Raw genomic sequence first — 20586 nt, forward strand, 5'->3', positions numbered from 1 at the left:
TTGTTTTTTCCTGAAAGGGTTTAAAAATACACTGGGAAACTATTTGTCTTGTTACTTTAACTGATTCCTTTGTTTCTCCTCTTGTGTAAATGGCAGAAAAAGGATCCTAATTTACCTATAATAAGGGAATTTCCAGTAGCAAGTGTTATTAAACATTGGAAGCAGCAGCCAATGGACATTGTAGAATCTCTTCTTCTTTTTTTAAAAAGAACTAATTGTTATCTGTCTGGAATGGTTTATAAATGGCTTCCTTGTATGACATCTTAGAGATGGACTAGATGCCCAGTTTCTTAGACTGTGGTTTATGGCCCCACAGGAGGTCACATAACTGAAGGTGAGCATCATAATACTATGATTTATTATCATAAATGTTGGTTTGTATACCCATTTTATATACCTATATACCTGAGGTCTGGTATATAGGTAAATTCCTCAGGTAAAAAGTGGTTACTAATACAAACATTTTAAGAAACCCTAGTAGAAGATCTGCCCAGGGCCTCGCAGAGCCAGTGACGCTATCAGTACACAATTTCTGAATTTATGCCTTGATACTAAGCACCTATGTTACTTATTCATTGAAACTTGTTTTAAAATGAAAAGAGAAAGAATTCCTCCTTGAGGTTTACTGTTATAAATCAACACAAGTCCAAATCATTTTCTGAATCTAAGGATTTAGAAAACAACCCTTGTTAAGTTTGATATATAAATAATACTGAGGAGGTTTAGATTTGGGGAACCCAAAGAAAACTAGGGTTTCTGGTGGTCAGGGAATTAAATAAGGTCTAGTGGCAGGTTAGGGGTTCAGGGAATCAAATGGAGGGGGTTGGCTCCCCTGAAACCCCTCAGGATTTGGTACAAGGGTAGGGAGTTTTGGGGAACTCCCTTCTGGTGGCACAGAGGCTCCTTGTAAAGGAATTTACAGACCCGAAAACCTAGATTGATAAAAGAAGTTTATTGTGGGGATTGGAAGCAAGGTTAAAGTCTGGTTAAGGAAATAGATGAGGGTAAAGAGAAGAGGGCACTAGAAAAGAGTATTCCAGTGGGCAGAAGCTCCTTGGGGTGCCAAGCATGGTATGGCTGGCATGTTTGGAACCTCTGCAAAGAGAGGGTTTTTAGTTTGGCTCTTTTATAATAGGGAGCTTTGGCTACAAGCTGATGGGGGCTCCTGGGTGGAGTCCCAAGTTGACTCCTAGCTGGGTTTCAGCTTCCAGCTGGAATTTGAATTGAATTTAATGAGTTTCAGGACAGAGCCAGCCCACCCAGATAACCAGGGTGAAACTGTTTATCCCTTGAGGCAGAGTCCCTCACTGAGGCAGAGTTGAAAGAGATTTTCTCCTTTAAGGATTTTCAGAGTTTCTGAGTCCCCTCTTCAATACTACAACCCCCAAAGACCATGAGTGACTGTAGTGAGTGAATATAATCCCTTATCAGTTATCTTGGTTTAAATTGCCTTCAATTTAATTAGTTTTAACAAATCTAGCCCACTAGACAACATTTGTATGCTGTCTTCCCCATTAAGCTGTGAGCAACTTGAGATCCAGGACTGATTTTTGTTTTGTTCTAGTTTTTGCATTGTTTAGAATCCCCAAAGCTTAATGCAGTATTTGGAACACAGCAGGTGCTTAATAAATATTTATTGACTAACAAATTATATGAGACTCTCTGCTAGGTACTAAAGATACAAAGATAAAGATGGGATAATCCCTGCTGTCAAAATCAAACTGTCTAGTACAGGATATTAGTTATCAAATATTATCAAATGAGATCTTTTATTAAATAAGATAACATGTAAAGTGCCTTGCCAACCTTAATAAGTATGTAAATGCTCACTATTTTTAATCGGGTAAAGAAAAAATACCATAATACTATTTAGAAAATAATTCTGTTCTTAGTTGATATCAAGCACAGTACCACTGGAGATTTGGAGCGGGATTTTTCTTTTAACTAGGGAAATTTGAGAAACATTCACAAAGAACTTGATACCTAAGCTGGATCTCAAAAAACAATAAGGATTTCAATCAGTGTAAATCTTGGGAGAAGAGTCCTGTCCAGTGGGAAAATTTATGAAAGTTCAAGAAAAGATTAACAAGGAATATATATTAGCTGGAGTGCAGACTATATGAAAGAGAGAACCATAAAATAGCTAGAAGAGCCAGATTGTGGATTTGAATGCCAATTTGAATTTATATTTTATTCAGTAACCAATAAAAAACAAGTGATGGCTTTTTAAAGCTGGGTAATGGAGTGATCAAGTCAATGAAATAAGAAGACTACCAGGTAGCAGTATGAAGGATGACTTGGGGAAAAAAAAAAGATTGGAGGTAAAAAAAACAAAAAAACAAAAAACAGCAGACTCATGGTAGATATTCAAAAAGGTATTGAGAAGGATCAAAAGGAGATATTTTAAAAGTAAAAATCATAGAGCTTGACAATGGATTGGATGTGGATGTGGCTTAGTCAAAGTGGACCCTTAGGTCTTAGATCTGGGTGGTGAGTAGAAGTATGTTATCATCATTAAAATAGAGACATTAAAGGGAAAGTGTTATCCACAAATGGTGAGTTCAATTTGGGACATGTTTTAGGATTATATGAAGATGTGCAATAGACAATTGGAAATGGAGTTTAACAAAAAGTAGAACTAGTGACAGAGATTTCATTTATTTAGTTAGTTTTTTATTTTCAAAATACATGCATAGTTTTCATCATTCATCCTCCCAAAATCTTGTGTTTCAAATTTTTTCCCTTCTACCCCCTCCTTTATTTTTTTTTAATTTATTTTTTTAATTTTTATTATTTTTTATTTAACAGCCTTTTATTTACAGGTTATATGCATGGGTAACTTTACAGCGTTAACAATTGCCAAACCTCTTGCTCCAATTTTTCACCTCTTACCCTCCACCCCTTCCCCTAGATGGCAGGATGACCAATAGATGTTAAATACATTAAAATATAAATTAGATACACAATAAGTATACATGACCAAAACATTATTTTGCTGTATAAAAATAATCAGACTCTGAAATATTGTACAATTAGCTTGTGAAGGAAATCAAAAATGCAAGTGGGCATAAATATAGGGATTGGGAATTCAATGTTATGGTTTTTAGTCATCTCCCAGAGTTCTTTCTCTGTACCCCCTCCTTTAGACAGCAAGTAATCCACGATATGTTAAACAAATGCATTTTTTCTATGCATATTTGAACAATTTTCATGCTACACGAGAAAAAGGAGATCAAAAAAAATGAGAAAGAAAACAAAAAGCAAGCAAACAACAACAGAAAAAGACTATGCTGTGATCCATATTCAGTCCCCTCTTTCTGGATGCAGATGGCTCTCTCCATCACAAGTCTATTGGACTGGCCTCAATCATCCCATTGTTGAAAAGAGCCATGTCCATCAGAATTGCATTGCATGCATCGCATGCAGATCATTGCATAATCTTGATGTTCCTGTGTACAATGATCTCTTGTTTCTATTCATTTTACTTAGCATCAGTTCATGAAAATATCTCCAGGCCTCTCTGAAATCCTCTTGCTGATAATTTCTAATAGAACAATAATATTCCATAACACTCATATATCATAACTTATTCAGCCATTCTCCAACTGATGGGCATCCACTCAATTTCAAGTTTCTTGTCACTACAAAAAGGACAGCTATAAGCTTCTATAACCTATAAACACATATGGGTTCTTTTCCCTCCTTTATGATTTCCTTGGGATACAGACTCAATAATGACACTATTAGATGAAAAGGAATGCACCATTTGATAGCCTTTGGGCATAGTTCCAAATTGTTCTCCAGAATGGTTGAATCAGTTCCAAAGTCCACCAACAATGTATTATTAATATTCCAATTTCCCACATCCCCTCCAACATTTATCATTATCTTTTCCTGAGTGACAGAGATTTTAGAGGAGCTATCTATGTAAGTGAATCACTGAATAACTTAGGGTAGTAGAGAAGAGAGGGTTAAGGGCAGAGCATTGAACAGTAGGCATGCTCACTAGTGATTACATAATCCCAAAATCTTCTGTCTATATAACGCAAGTCTTTCCCACCATAACATATTACTTGATTTCTAATATAGTTACTTTTTCTCTTGGAAGTAGTTATCATCTATGAACAAATAAAACTAAGGAGATTACTCGAGATGAATCCTTTATAGGACTAGTTACATTTCTATTTCAAGAAATATATCAAAAACTAAATAGGATCATACTTAATATTTTACAGCCTACTCTTTAAATAGCAACATACTTTTCTTATTCATTTATGGGTAACCAATTAAAAAAGACATTTTCTTTGGCCCATTCTATACGAATATGAACAGATCTACTCAAACTCTGAAACATCCATCTAGTCCAACCCTCTCATTTTATAGAGGCAATTAAGACCCAGAAAAGTAAAAGTGGTTTCTTAAATTTGCACTGATAATAAATAACAGAACCAGGATTTAAATCTAAAGTCTTTTTAAATTTAAATCCACCACAATACATTATTATTATTATTGTTATTGTTATAACTATATAGGACTGAACCTGTCATATCCCTTATTAATCCATGCCATTTTTCAGCAACTTATTGTCTTTGAGGGTTGTGTAGAACAGTGCGAAGGTGTCCTATCCTGCACAAGTCAAACAGTCAAGATATGTAAGAGGCAGAACTTAAACTGTAGTAGGAGGAAGAGGAAAAGAAGAAAGAGCAGGAGAGAAAAGGAGAAGTAACAATAACAGCAACAGTATTAATACTTTACCAGTATTCTCTTTGTTAACTGCTTTGGTATGTTTACTTAACAAAAGGCATTACATATTTATTATGAAAAGATGAGAATTCTAGTGACACTTTCAAACATAGACCAATTAAATATCTACAATATGCAAAGTATTCACAGTTTTCACTTCTCAAAGAAAATTTATTAACACTTTTAATAAAATAATATGTTGACCAAAGAGCAAAAATGTGCCAAAAAAATCTCAGGAGTGTGAAGAGCACCTAATAGTAAAAATAATAATAAATCAATAACAACTATATTCACATACTACCTTACATATAACCTGGTTCATCTGATCCTCACATAGATTACATGTTGGATTTATTATTATGTATGTTTTACAGATGATGAAACTGACTTGCCCAGGGTCACAGCTACAGAGTATCTGAAAAGGAATTCAAAACTAGGTCCTCCTGAATCCAAGTCTAACATTCTATGAGTGCATCATTATTGCCCACTTCTGGCTCCTGAACATATTTGTAATCACTTGTATGCTTTCCACATTGGTTTTCTTTTGCTTAACTCCCGGTTTCAGCTGACAAGATTTATCAAACTTATTTCATTGACTGTTAGGGCTGGAAATCTACTGAGAGTTTATTCAAATGGAGCAAGCATTTCACAGGGTATACTTATTAGGACAGTGAGAAATGCGTTTCTTGTTCAGTCTTGTCTGACTCTTTATGATCCCATTTAAGATTTTCTCAGCAAAGATACTGGAGTGATTTGCTATTTCCTTCTCCAGTTCATTTTACAAATGAGGAAATTGAAGTAAACAGGGATAAATGACTTGCACCCAGAGTCACACAGCTAATAAGCATCTGAGACTAGATTTAAACTCAGGAAAATTAATCCTCCTGACTCCAGGCCCATGATTCCACCCACTGCACCATGTAGGTACCTTTCTGCTGCATTACTCCTTCCTATTTAGTATGTATGTTCAGTTGTAGGCATGGGCAGAAAGAGCTGTTTTTCTTTTGAGAGGCAGCTTAGTGTTATAGAAAGTGTGTAAGATTGGAGTTAGGAAGACCTAATTTTAAATTCCACTTTAGAACTGTATGACCTAGTACATGTAACAGTATCTCCTGACATGAAAAAATTGTTACCTCACAGGATTATGGTAAAAATGAAATTATATAGGTAAAGTAATTTGTAAACCTTAAAGTAGTATATAATACTAGCATTTTAAAAAAATTAAAGATTTACTAGCTGGAAGAATGGCTATTGGGAAATACTAAGAGAATTAAGGTCTATAATGGTTTTTCATATGTCATACATCTGAGCAAAAACACATTTTCCAAGTGGCATTTAACATAAAATAAATTAGGACTTGATCGGTTTTTAATCATAAAGTTTGAGCAATTTAGAGTTGGAAAGAACAGTATTTCCTTTCTTCCCCCCACACATACCCACTTTGAAATTTACCATGTAAGTAGTGAGTGCCTATCTTATTTGATAAGTATTTACCTAGGCTAGGAGCACCTAGCCACACAACTTCAGGTGACAGTGAAATACATACATTGAGATTGCAAGTAGGGTACTTTTAAAAAATAAGATCTTGAAAACAAGAGTTAAGTTTCCTTAACAAATGAGATCTAAAATGGGCCATTGTCATCCGTTTGATATTAACATCAGCTCTTTTGGCAAGCTTGAAAATACTGGGCTACGCTATAAAGCTAAAAATGTCCTGGACCTAAACTTGTTTACACAAAATATGAACAGATCTAAAGTTACAGAGCTAGGGTTGGAAGAGGTGGCTCTAAGGCCATCCTCCCCACAGCTGACGTCACACCAGTCCCAGCTGCTGGTCTGACTCTGAGCTGAACTGTTGGGCTTTTTTTTTTTTTTAACTTTGTAAAAAGTAGTGAAGATTTCAAAGAGGCTTATTAGTGTTGCTGTGCTGAATTGTCTCGTCTGCTTTGGTGTCTCCTAAAAGAGTGAAATTCACAGAGCTGGATTTTTTTTCTATTCTCATAGCTATACATTGTTTTTACTACTAGATTTATCAGTGGACTGACTGAACTTTCAAAGGATTTTTCTCCTTGCAAAAAAAAGGTATGTTTTATTTCTGGCAGCCTAAAAGTGAACATCGAATTGTTAAAAAGAAAAAAAAAAGTAGAGAGGGAATGGCTTGAAACTATTGGAGCCCAGGATTATTTAAACATCTGTCTGCCCATGTCTGTGCTTGAAAACAATGAGGTATGTTGTAATGGATTGTTCTAAGTTTCAGGAGAAAAAAAAAGTTCAGCTTCTTAGACAGTGTTTTTAGACTTTGATTTTTTTTTCCAATGAGAAAATGCTGACAATGTCATCAAATAGTCTGGCTTGTTCTTTTGTTTGACTAGAGTTTTCAGAAAGGAACTTTGGGGAGGTTTAACTTTTCTAAATGTACAGTTATCAAAATGCTCAGCCTCAAGATTTTAAAGTTAAATAAACTCACTGTCATCCAAGCTTACCATTTTCTTATTGAACATTAGGTATACTTATCAAATTTAGAGAGAATTTCATCTCCTTAATAGGTTAATGTCTTAAAAGGGGGATGGGGATCATTATCTCCTCTGACATAAAAGCAAGTTAACTTTAGATACTTGCATCTTTATGTCAAAGGTTTATTTTAAAACCAATTATTTTATGATTATAATTACTTCTTGAAAGACAGGCAGAATAATGTCACATCTAGAAAAAATTGTTTCTCAGTTAGAGAAACCTATGTTTAGTCTCATCTCTAATATTAACTCTGTGACTCCACACAAAACTTTCCAAAGTCTTTAAATTGATGAAAAGATGCTTATGTGCATAGATAAAATAGACTCTTCACTGTAGGAGAGCTAGAAAGAGGCCTTTTGAGAAAAGGAAGCTACTGTTGAAGTCTGTGTTCTAACTCTTGATAATGCTTAATAGACTTAAGTATAACAAATTCAGTAAAGCTATCCTAACTAAATCATAGGGTAGGTAGATAGGTAGCACAGTGGATAAATCACCAGATCTATAGTCAAGAAGACCAGAATTCAAAGCTAGCCTCAGACACTTACTAGCAGTGTGATCCTAGACAAGTCATTTAACCTTATTTACCTCAGTTTTCTCACCTGTAAAATGAGCTGGAGAAGGAAATAGCAAATCATTCAGTATCTTTGCCAAGAAAACCCCAAATGGGGTCACAAAGAATCAGATAGAACTGAAACAACTAAATAACAAAAACCAAAGGACCAAAATAGATTAAGAGATATGACAGGTTAAATTTTAAAAAGGCAGTAGTATTTTAAAGAGATGGCAAAAAAAAAATAATGGAGCATCCCTTTGATTGGAAAGTACTGTTTTGACTAATTATAGTAATGAAAGTAATTTCCTGTGATAACTCTCATAGCATCATGCCATCCTGGTCTGGAAAGTTACCAGAAATACCTTCCTGAGATTGAGGATTCTGTCTTATCATGTAGGGCTGAATCAGATTTCAGAGCATATCTAGTCCAGCTCCCTCATTTAACAGGTAAGGATCTGAGGCTCATGGAGATTAAGTTATTTACCCAAGGACACACAAAACATAGGTTTCCAGATCCAAACCCATAATTTTTTTATATGAAGAAACTTAGTATAAGCATCAAAAGTGAAATTTGAACCTAGGCCCTCTCCTTTCCATTATAGCCATATTCTATCTTTCTATCCCCAACACCTAGCTCAGTATCTTATACATAGTAGGCACTTATAGAATCAAGTACAGTTTGGTGGTACAGTGGTTAGAGTGTATACCTGGGAATCAGGAAGACTCATCTTCATAAGTTCAAATTCAGGCCCAAACACCCACTGTGTGACCTTAAATAAGTCACTTAACTCTGTTTGCCTTAGTTTCTTTATCTGTAAAATATAAACTGGAGAAGAAAATGGCAAACCACTCTAGTATTTTTGCCAGGGAAACACTAAAATGGAGCCACAAAGAACTGGACATGACTGAAAAATTACTTGACATACTAAAACAGAGATTGTAGAGGTGAAAGGGGCGTAAAAACCCATCTATTCCAACCACCTCATCTTTACAAATGAAGAAATTGAAATCAGCAATGTTATTAGTTGCCCACAATCAGCCAGGTGGTTGACAAAATTGAGATTTGAACCCAGAATCTCTGGCTCCAGATCTTTCTGTTGTCATGCTGTCTTTCTTTTTATCATATTTCTTGCTTAATTGTCCTCAAGCACCATCTCTCTTTCAGTTATTGGAGCCATAAAAGAAAATTAGCAGTGATAGAATTACTAAGTTCTGTTACTTTCCTATTATTTTCACCAGGCCATTTTGATTGAACAACAGAGATTGTAGACCTTAAAAATCTCCAGATCTGAATGGAATGAAATGGGACAGTTGGAACAACAGAGACTCTAGACCTTAGAAATCTTCCCTTTCTCCCACACAGATACCAAAGACTGTAGGAGAGGAGGCAACAGAGAAGCCTGTAGGAGCCGGGAACAGAATGGACTTTTATAGTTGTTTCAATATTAGTAAATGGTGATTGCAGTGGAGCCACATTTTTTTTAATATCCTTCTTTCTGTGACATATATTTCACTGTTTTATTGCAGATCTCTTTTCATGTAAGAGTGTTCTTAGTTTGATAATAATTTGTTTTATAATTAAGCAGTGGTTATTAGAGGCTAGTATTGTATCAGTATTACCTATGTTCATTTAAATTAAGAGGGAGCTTACCTCTACATATTTATTCTATATTCTCTACCACTGGGACACTTAAGGCTGATGAGAAAGAATAATTAAGGATGGAAGAGCTTAGCCACAATTGGTCTTCTTTGGAAACATGCAATTAAGGGCAAAATTGAAATCTGTATTTCAGAGAAGCAAATTATTATATCATGTTATTGCCTTTTAGAAGTATATAATGATTTCTTTATTAAATTATGTCAAGAAGGGAATCAACTTTCACCTACCACACAGGGTTATAAACATGTAGGAGATCTGAAAGAAGAATAGGGAAGAAAATTTGAAGGAAGATAAGGAAGGATTTAGGAACCTGGATATGGGTGGAAATAGATCTGATGAGTCACTTGGAGAAAAAGGATAGCTAGAAAATTTGAGATGAGGACAAGATGAGAGACAATCAGGAGTTTGGGGATATAAAGTGAATATAAGGGTGTCTGGGAAGGGGTAATAAGAAGGCTAAAAAGAAGAAAATGGTAACCAGAGGAAGAAACCTGGAAAAAGCTAGACAAAAGATCACTGTGCTTATTCCTTCACCACTCAACTCTAGGTCCCATATTCCCAACGCAGTTAATTGGAGCTCTTGATGACACTCTATCATCTATCTTCAATCTTTTGAATTTCAAATCTTCCTTATACTCAGTAGCTCTCTTCATCATGAGCCCTTCATAATCATCAACATCCATTTCTCCTTCCTCATCTTCCTTCATTTAATGATTTAAAATGGATCCAAAGCAAAGATAAGGGGCTTTAAATGTCTGCACAAATTCCAACATAAAGAGAACCACAGAACTACTATAGCCAGAGGCTTGTTTTTGATCTCCAAGCATCACATTCCTGGCACTAAGCAAGAGCTTTGGTCCTAGTGAAGTTCAAATTCTGTCCACTGGCTTTCTTCCTTATTAAGTGAGGCGTTGGAATTTTCTTGAATAAGTACAGAATTAGATTTTCCTTTAGGAAAATCACTTGGCTAAGGGGAAAACTGTGTTTCTTGAGGAAATCCTAGTTTATTTTTCCTATAGATATTCTTTAGGGGAGTGAAAACAGAAAGACTTTGCCTGAATTTATACTCTAGTTTAGAATAGGATCAGAAATAACTAAGAACAGAAAAGATGAAACATTTGAAGTTAAAACATTCAAAATGTGAGTATCAGAGAAGCCAAGAAAGGCTCTACTCTTTGGAGGGGAGGGGAAAATTCTTCAAAGTTAGTGGTGAATAAATGATTCCCATAATTCGCTATTGTTATTGATTTGCCTGGTAAAACCAGGCAGCTCTTTATTTCTTTTCTTAGGATTTGAAACTGATATGGTATCTTTTTAAAGTACCTTTGATTAAATATGCCCTTATAGATGTCAGTCTCACTTTTTTCTTTCCTAATATAAATGATACAAAATTATCACAACACAAAGGAATTCTAATAAACTAAGATTTTCTATTCAGCATGTCATTTTCTTCCCAGTTAACTATAACCAACTTTTAAGCCAGTTTATAAAAACCAACACCTGCCTATATTGCCCATGCCTAAAGATAACTTGTTATCCCTAAGGCAAATTAGATGAGCAGAATAGGGAAAAATAAAATTTAAAAAATTCAATTCAATATACATTTATTGACTGCTTACTATGTCACTATGCTACACTGAAGAGTGCAACTTAAAAAGCAACCATTCCCCCATTTTAAAAAAAAAAAACTTACATTTTAATAGAAAGATATTGCATCTGCACTCAAAAGTTGTCAATATAAGTATTATCTTCAGCGGTTGAGATTGAAATATATTAATGCCTCCCATCCTGTGAAAATCTGTAGTCTCTATAACTTTGCCACAAGAATTTCACCCAAGATGTCAGTATCCTTCCTTGAGTTCTATTAAATTGTGGGGATACCAAAGTACCCCAATTGTTAACCTTTGCTCTTGTCATATGATCATCACATCCGCTTTTTCAACCATGTATTTCTCTAAAAACATCATTTACATTGCTTCTCCTTTATAATTCCTTGCTTGCTGGATACTGTAGCTTGTTAAACTCCTCCAAGTATATTCTCATTGCCCTTTTTCATTGTCTTTAAAATATCTTATTTTTCCACAACTACATGTAAAAACTATTTTAAACATTCATTTTTTAAAAATTTGAATTCCAAATTCTCTCCCAACTTACCCTCTGCTCATTGAGAAGGCAAGCAATTTGCTATGTTATACATGTGAAGTCATGCACAACATATTTACATATTAGCCATGTTGTAAAAGAAAATACAAAAACACCCTCTCCTCCTCAAAAATAAAAATGTAAAAAACAGTTTGCTTCAGCCTGTGTTCAGACTTCATCAGTTTCTTCTCTGGAGGGATTACATTTTTCAACATAAATTTTTGGGAATTGTCTTGGATTTTTGTATTGCTGAGAATAACTGAGTCATCTATAGCTGATCATCATGCAATATTGCTGTTACTGCATATAATGTTCTCCTTGTTCTGCTCACTTCACTTTGCATCAGTTCATGTAAATCCTTCCAGATTTTTTCTGAAAGCAATGTTTGTTACAACTTATAGCACAAGAATATTCCATTTTAGTCATATACCTACCACAACTTATTTATAGCTATTCCCTAGTTGATATGCCCCCTCATTTTCCAATTTTTTGTTAACACAAAAAGAGGTCCTATAAATATTTTTGTGCATATAAGTCCTTTTTTAAAAAAAATTTTCTTTGGGATAGAGACATACTAGAAGTATGATTGGATCAAAGAGCATGCACGGTTTTGTGGTCTTTTGGACACAATTTGAAGTTGTTCTCCACAGTCAGTTTTCAATTCCACCAATGATGCTTTAGTGTCCTAATTATCCCAATTCCCTCCAACATTTATCTTTTCCCCTTTCTGTCATATTAGCCAATCTGATAGGTATGAGGTAGTAGCTTAGAATTGTTTTAATTTGCATTTTTCTAGTCAATAATGATTTAGAGCATTTTTTCATGTGACTTAATTTTTTTTATCCCCAAAATTACCTGTTCACATTTTCGACCACTTATTCATCAGGGAATAACATATTCTTATAAATTTGAGTCACTTCTCTATGTATTTCAGAAATTAGGTCTTTATCAAAAAACCTTGTTGTAAAATATTTCCCACACTTATCATTATTGTGTATTCCCCTCCATCCTATTTTTCCACTATTTACCCCTTTCTTTCTCTCTTTTCATCCCATTATCCCTCAAAAATATTTTACTTTTGAGCAACCTGTCTTCTATCAGTCTCCCTCCCTTCTCTTATACCTTTCCCTTCCTTCTTTCCTTTAGGATAGGATATATTTAGTGGTACACTAAGTATGTGTGTTATTCCCTTTTTGGTTCAATTTTGGTGAGAGTGTTTTTCTGATTTTCCCACATTTTCTCTAATATAAAAACTCTTTGGTGATTTTTTAATGTAAGATATTTTACCTCCTTCCCCTTCCTCTCACTGGATCCCTCTTTTTCATCCTTTAATTTTATTTTTTCAACTTATCACCCTATTAGATTTAGGTCTCATCCATGTTCTTTATCTATATAAATATTACTTTAACTACTCTAATAATGATAAAGTTCTTGAAGTTACAAGTATCATCTCCCCTTGTAGGAACATAAACAATTTAACCTTATTTAATTCCTTACGTTTCTCTTTCCTTTTCATCTTTTTTGCCTTTTTGGAATCTTGTATTTGGAAGTCAGATTTTCTATTCAACTTTGGTCTTTTCATCCATCAGTAATTAGTATTAGACTTTTGATGTGTAAGTTATTCTTACTTGTAATCACAACTTCTTTGCCCTCCAGAGTAACATATTCTAAGACCTCTGGTCCTTTAAGGTGGAAGCTGCTGAATTTTGTGTTATACTTTCTGTGGCTCAGACTGTTTTTTTTTCTGACTGCTTGCAATATTTTTTCCATGACCGGAAAGCTCTAGAATTTGGCTATAATTAACTAATTAATTGATTAAGATGATTGGTGGATTTTAAACTTTCTGTTTTATCCTCTGGTTCTAGAATATCAGTGCAGTTTTTCTTGATAATTTCTTGAAAGATGATGTCTAGGCTCTTTTTTCCCCCATGGTTTTCAGATAGTCTAAAATTCTTAAATTATCTCTCCTGTATCTATTTTCTGGATCAGATTTTTAAAATTTTCTTTTTTTTTAATTTTTAAAAAATAAAAAAAAAATTTAATTTAATTTTTAAATTATTTCACATTTTTTCTATTTTTTTCATTGTTTTGACTTTTTCATTGTTTGTTTTGTTGTTGTTTGATGTCTCATGGAATCATTAGTTTCTACTTTCTCAATTTTAATTTTTAATCAATTATTTTATTCAGTGAACTCTTGTACCTCCTTTCCCATTTGACCAATTCTGCATTGTAAATAGCTCTTTTGTTCAGTGAATTTTTGTATGTTTTTTCTATGTGGCCACTTCTACTTTTTAAGGAATTCTTTTCAAAAATTTTAGACACCTTTTTTTTTTCATTTGACCAATTCTTCTTTTTAAGGCATCTTTACTCTTGAATTGATTTTTGTGCTTCTTTTACCATTTAACCTATTTTCTTTTTTAAGATATTATTTACTTCAATATTTTGGTGCCTCTTTTACCAATCTCAACTCTTTTTTTCATGTTTTCTTGTATCATTCTCATTTCTTTTCCCATTTTTCTCTATTCCTCATATTTAATTTAAAAATTATTTTTTGAGCTCTTCTGGAAATTCTTTTGGAGTCTGAGACCAATTTCACATCTTATTTTGAAACTTTGGATGTAGCAATTTTAGCTTTGTGGGCTTCTTTTGAGTTTGTGTTTTGATCTTTGCTATCCAGAGTCATTTTTAATGAACAGGTTCACTTTTCTCATTTGCTAATTTATCTTATTTCTTAATTTTTAATTTTATTTTAAAGTTGGGCTTTTTTCCTGGGGTAAAAAGATACCATCCCAAACATCAGTTTTCTGTGCTTTTTTTTTAGAGGTAGTTCTGGGGGTCTCTAAATATAGTTTTCAGTTCTTTCAAGATGGTATTATTTGAATAGAAGTATAGTCACTGCTCTTTTGTCCTGTGCTCTGGTATGTAAGTGACCACAAACATTATTTTCTGCTCTAGAACTACTACCAGGGTTCCTGTACCTCAGTGGCCATACACTCTAGTGTGCTAGTGTCCCTCCTCCTCACTCTGAGACCATGACCTGGAACCAGTTATGAGCAATGCAAGAGAATCACGTACCCCATGCCAGCAAAGGGTTCCCTGTAATCTTCTTCTGACCAGTTGTCTCATCCCCTTACTGTCTCTGAATTGAGATTTTCTGAAGCCCCAACTGCTCATTCAATCACCATTGCTGATTCAACATCCCCTAAGGCCTGCTGCTGGCTTGCTGGGATATGGATACTGCTGGGGCAGCCTGGGCTGAATTGTGCTCCATTCTCACACCTAATGAAAGAAATTTTTCTGCTGATCTAAGTTACCTTGAGTTGGAAAATTGTTTCACCTCAACTTTTTCTTGATTTTGCACAATGGAATTAATTTTTAAAGCATTGTTTTAAATTTCTTTGGAAGAGAATTTGGCAGAACTCAGGTGCGTCTTTGTCTTTACCATCTCAGTTCTGTCTCTCCTCCTCATTGCCTTTTGAGTGATTGTCAGTTTCAGTTCTTCAGAGAATATATAGTGTTCCATGGGTCATACCCCTACAACATCACCGAATGAATTTTGGCATTAAAAAGATTGGTCTTTTTTTTTTAGGGAAAAGTTATTTGTAGTGTAAACCAAAGATAAGATAAATATATACATGTATGTGCATATGGATGGATGTATACAGATAAATTATAGATGGATAGATAGATATAATCTCTAGGTTGTCCTAACTTATCTTAGTCGCAACATCAGGGATTCTTTATTGACTTGCTTTTTACTGGATGCATAGTTATACTAAACTCTTTTAAATGATTGTGGGTAGCTGTTTAAAGACATCTTTTTGTGGCTTTATGTAGTCAGCATAATGTCATTGGAAAATAGCACCAACTGGAGGATCTCATCATCAATTAGAAATTCCTCTTCAACTTTCACTTTTTTGGCAATATTGAAAATATCTTTATTTAATATATTCCTAATTTGGGTATATCATATAATTTTTTTATATGTTAATATTTACTTTGTTGAAGGAGAGTTTTGAAGTGACATTTTGTTCCTTTAAGTAAAATTATTTATAGTAAATGAACAATGATTCAGAATAATGGACAAAATTAGAGATTTGGGGGATTTATTAAGTTCTTATTAAATTCTACAAGGAATTTCTTTTTATTCTCTGTGACATCTGTTGGTACATAAGCTATAGTTATTTTCATGGTGTTCATTTCTGCAAATAATTATCATGATTATGGCAATACCAGATGGCTATGTTGCTCATAAAATGATTTTTTCTTGTTGCCTTTTAATATTCATTAAACCAAATCCACCAATTCTTTTAATTTGCTTCTCTGTTGTTATTGTTTTTTTTTAATAGTAAGAATGTTAAGTTTTCATTATTTCATTCAGTATATCTACTCAATGATCATTTGACAGGTAACTCACATCTAGAGAATCAGTGACTAAATTAATATTTATAGATAGCCATAGTTCTTAGAAAAATATCTGCAAATAAGTACATACACAGTAATTTGTAAGGAGAAAACTATATTGGTGCATCATCAAAAACTTCGTGTAGAGGGCTAACTTCACCTTTGAAGGAAGCTAAGAATTAGAATAGGTGGGCAGAGAGGGTGGATTATATTTCAGACACAGGAAGACAGTATATATAGGGACAGAAGAGGAAATACCGAATTCAAGGAATAGTCTAATTTAACATGTATATATAGTGAATATTAAAAAGAAATCATATAAGTTTGGAGAAACTGTGGAGAGCTTTAAATGCTATGCTAAGAAGTGCCTATTTTAACTTAAGAGAAATGTAGAACAATTTTTAAAAATGTTTAATCAAAGAAGTGAATCATTAGACCTGTGCCTTAAAAGATAATATGTTCAGATATATGGTGAATGAATTGGAGAGGAGAAGTACTGATACATGGAGGCCAATTAGGCTTAGTCTAATAGATGGAGAAGAGGGCCTAAACTAAATTAGTAAATGCTATGTGAATAGAGAGAAAGAAATGGGAGTAAAAGATATAGAGATAGAGAACCCAAGATTTGGCAATAAATCAGTTCTCAGAAGTTAGGAAGAGGAAAAATAGAGAATGACTGAAATTTTAAGCCTGGATGACTGAAATATTGGTGCTCTCACTAGAAATAGACTGCTAGATTTGGAACTAAGATCCAGTTTCAAATTCCACCCCTGACATTTAGTAGCTTTGTGACCATAGGCAAAGCATTTAATCTGCCTGCAGTTCAGGTAAACCTCTAAGACTGTTTAGATTTAAAGCTATGTGAATTGATGAAGACATTTCTTGTATTTACTGATTTTACTAGGTTGACTACATTGTTATACAGATTTTCACAACTCCTTTAGGCAAGGTCACCAAAGCTTAAATTTTGGCTCTTGATGCCATTGGCTTAAGGTATTGGTTGGTATATAGAACATGGTTGGATGTCAAAAGTACTCCCTCAATTCTTTTATAGGAAGGAACTATATCCAGTGTTACAGAGTTAATAGATTCTTGTTTCAAATAAAACAGTTATTAACAAGCAAATAGCCTAATGCAACAATTCTTGCCAAATTAGCCTATTTCATGCATTGATGTGGGAGTCAGCAATATGAGTATTATGCCAGATTAAAAAAAAAAACAAAGAAACAAACCAAAAAGCCAAACCATAAAAGGCCCATGATCCATTTATCTTTATATCATTCCTAATACCTAGCAATGTGTATCATCCATATAGCATTTAATGAAATTTCTTGAATTGAGAAATTGCTTATTGAGAAAGGTAGTGACAAAGAACTGAACTGAATTTATTCTTTAAAAAAATTACTACTATAATTAAATGTAAGCAGTAATTTTGTTGCTCATAATTAAAGAACAATTATATTCTTTATTAATCACTGCTTAGCCAAACCTTGTTTTTCCTAGACTTGAGTATAATATCTCCTTAAACATCTTGAATTTTAACTGTCTATATGGATCATAGCATATAGTATATGAAAGGGAACATATGTATGTACAGATTTTATACTGTGGCTCTTAAAATCATTTTAATATTCCAGGCATAATTTAATTAAAATTATTAATAATTTTTAAATTTATCATTATTTTAAAACTTTAATCTAATTGACTTAGAATTTTTTATTTGGTTTAAAGATCCTTTTAACTTCATGTTAACTGAGCCTCTAAATATGCAGCAATGATGTAGTTTAAATTCAAATGTGAGGTTATATGGGGAGGCTGCAGCAAATTAGGAAAACTGATTTAATTATGTTATATTCTGCCATAGTCATATAGCGAAGATCTCAATGTTGGTTTCCTTTAAGCATGTTGATTCTGCAGAATTTAATCATTAGTACTCATGAAAGAATCTCTATGTAGGAGTTGTCATGTTTTAAAAAGAAACAACATTCAAATGTATCACAATCAAGCGTTTGGGGTATTTTATTTAATATAGTTTTCTGTCTATCTCAAAGAACAAAGTTTTGGATCTGTTTCCAGACTGTATTAATTTCCCTTTCTTAGGCAGACAGCTATCATTTGCTTTTCTTATTTCCCATACAGTTTTCTTCTATTTTGTTTATTGTTCATTGGTTGTTGACATTATGATAAAATTCATTTAAGAAAGCAAGAGGAACTGTATCTTGTTATATTTATACTGTGATCTATTTTAAAAGCTAGACACAAAGGCAAGAGAGATTGGTTCAAAAAAAGTAACTCCCAACCTCCGAGAATCAGGAAGAAGAAATAAAGAAGAATAATTTTTTTTTAATCCCCACTTCTACACTGGCCCTTAAGAGTAAGAATAAGTTGTCATGGACCTTCAAAAGCAATGGGAGACTAAGGACACAAACTGGATTAAGGAAAGGATGGAATTACTGGACCAATTTGACAATGAAAGAAAAGAATGGGAAAGCCAATGGAAAGTTATGCAGAAGAAGATAGAAGAGGTAAGTGATAGTTTATTGTGGATATCTAATAAATGCCAAGATCCATGTTAATGAATGTTGTTAATGCTTGCTTTTGAATACCACTCATACCCTTTTTCCTTATGAGCAATACAGACATAATCTCATCTAATGGCTTTGGGTAGAGAGGAGAATGCACTCATTTTATAATACTGAATAGAAATGTAGCATATAATTTTTTCAAGGAGACAGAATTCATATATCATCTCCATATTAGAAAGATATATTTTCCAATTGTAATTTTACTAAGTAATGTTCTTCCAATTAAATCTGCCCTTTGGCAGTCTGGAGAAACCTATAGATGCTTCTCAGAATCATGTTTTAAAATTCATAAAATAAAATACATAAGATTATAAAGGAGACTAATTATAAAAATATTTTAAATAACTTATCAGACCAAAAGTTAAGAAACCCTGGTTTAAATTTTTTAATAGGATTTTTCATGCCTATGTAATAATATTTGGTTTAAATAGACAATAACATTCTACTGACTACAAAGAGACTAGATGGGAAAGAGATTAAGGAAATATGTCCCTAATTCTATTGTTGACAGAACAAATATTCTACAGGACAAAGGAGGGAATCTACTCAATTTAAAGATATTAAAAATGAAATAGTTTTATTACATTATTTCATAAGCATAGTTAATTATGAATATTTAAAATATTTGTTACTACAGCCCTTTCCAAAAGACTGAAATTGCATAATGCTTTAATTGGAATAAATTTGACAAATAAACATTAATCAGCATGGCACAAAGAGTGTGTAGAATCAAGACATTGACTTTATGATTTCATGATGCTGGATACCTAATGCTGTTTCAGACTAAACAAAATAAAAACTTGTTTTGCAATTCTACCACCTATTTGAAATTAATCCCTGCTTAGACAAAACCATAAACTTATTCATTCATAGTTGCAGTATGTTATCTATAGCCAGATACAGAACATTAGGTAACCTACATGGATTACAGACTCTACTGTGCCTTTTAGCATGAATTGAACAGAGTGTTTGCACTCTACTGTAAAGCAATATAGGTGCTTTTAATGAACTTTTAGGATTAATTCCTCTCATTCTCCTTCTGGCTCTTTCATACTTCATGTCCTTGCTATTCACTGCTCAAGCAAAGATTGTACACTATAATATAGTACACACTTAGGTAATTGGTCCCTTTGGGATCAAGCACAATTCTAAATAATCTTAAGAGTTGTGCTGTAGCTCCTCCTTAAGACATCAAGAGGCAACATGATATAGTTGAAAGGACATTGTAGTTGAAGTCAGAAGGACTCAGTCTAAGTTCCTATTTACTATTTGTATGATCTTTGGTGACTCAAAATAAAAAAAAATACTTATACCATCCAACTAAAGGATGATTATGAAGTGAATTGTATTTAAAATGATTAACATTATAACACTATATAAAAACTAGGCATTATTGTTAATATTGCAAATTTATTATTATTATCTCTCGCTTAATCTTGCAGTAATAATGTAGTTTAACTGCAAATGTGAGGTTAAATGGGGAGGCTGCAACAAATTAGCAAAACTGATTTAATTACATTATATCCTACTATAGTCATATAGTCAAAATTTCAACCTTAGATTCCTTTAAGCATTTTGATTCTGCAGAACTTAATGCTTAGTACTCATGAAAAAAATCACTATCCAGGAATTTTTATGTTTTAAAAAGAAACAGCAACATAAAAATTATCACAACCAAGCATTTTGGGCTATTTTATTTAATATAGTTTTTCTGTCTGTCTCAAAAAACAAAACTTTGGACCTGTATTATGTATTATTTTCTAATTATCATTTCTCCAACATCTCTTCTATTCTAGCATAGTCAGGAAAATGAAAAAAGTCTGGATCACAGGAACAGAATCCAAGAATTTGGGAATTAAAAGGGACTTTTGAGGATATTTATTCTGGTGTATACCCAAAAGAGTAACCTGAAAATTCAGTCTTTAATTAAAGACTACTACTGGAAGGAACCCACTCCTTCTCCAAGTAGCCTATTCCACTTTCAG

At 33.3% G+C, this 20586-nt stretch overlaps 1 protein-coding gene across 2 annotated transcripts in view; it reads left to right on the top strand.

The window, feature by feature from the left end:
- The first annotated feature begins 5943 nt into the window (after positions 1-5943).
- The window catches only part of KIAA0408 (KIAA0408 ortholog), a 31425-nt gene continuing 16782 nt past the window's right edge, over positions 5944-20586 (top strand). The window contains exons 1-2 of one of the 2 annotated variants that reach the window (XM_031964300.1): positions 5944-6825; positions 18269-18541. In XM_031964300.1, coding sequence (XP_031820160.1) covers positions 18407-18541 — 135 coding nt within the window. In that variant the 5' untranslated portion in view covers positions 5944-6825; positions 18269-18406. The remainder of the gene's footprint in view (positions 6826-18268; positions 18542-20586) is intronic. The other variant, XM_003769425.4, reaches the window with a different exon arrangement.

Source organism: Sarcophilus harrisii, chromosome 4, assembly GCF_902635505.1.
Source record: "Sarcophilus harrisii chromosome 4, mSarHar1.11, whole genome shotgun sequence".
NCBI lineage: Eukaryota > Metazoa > Chordata > Mammalia > Dasyuromorphia > Dasyuridae > Sarcophilus > Sarcophilus harrisii.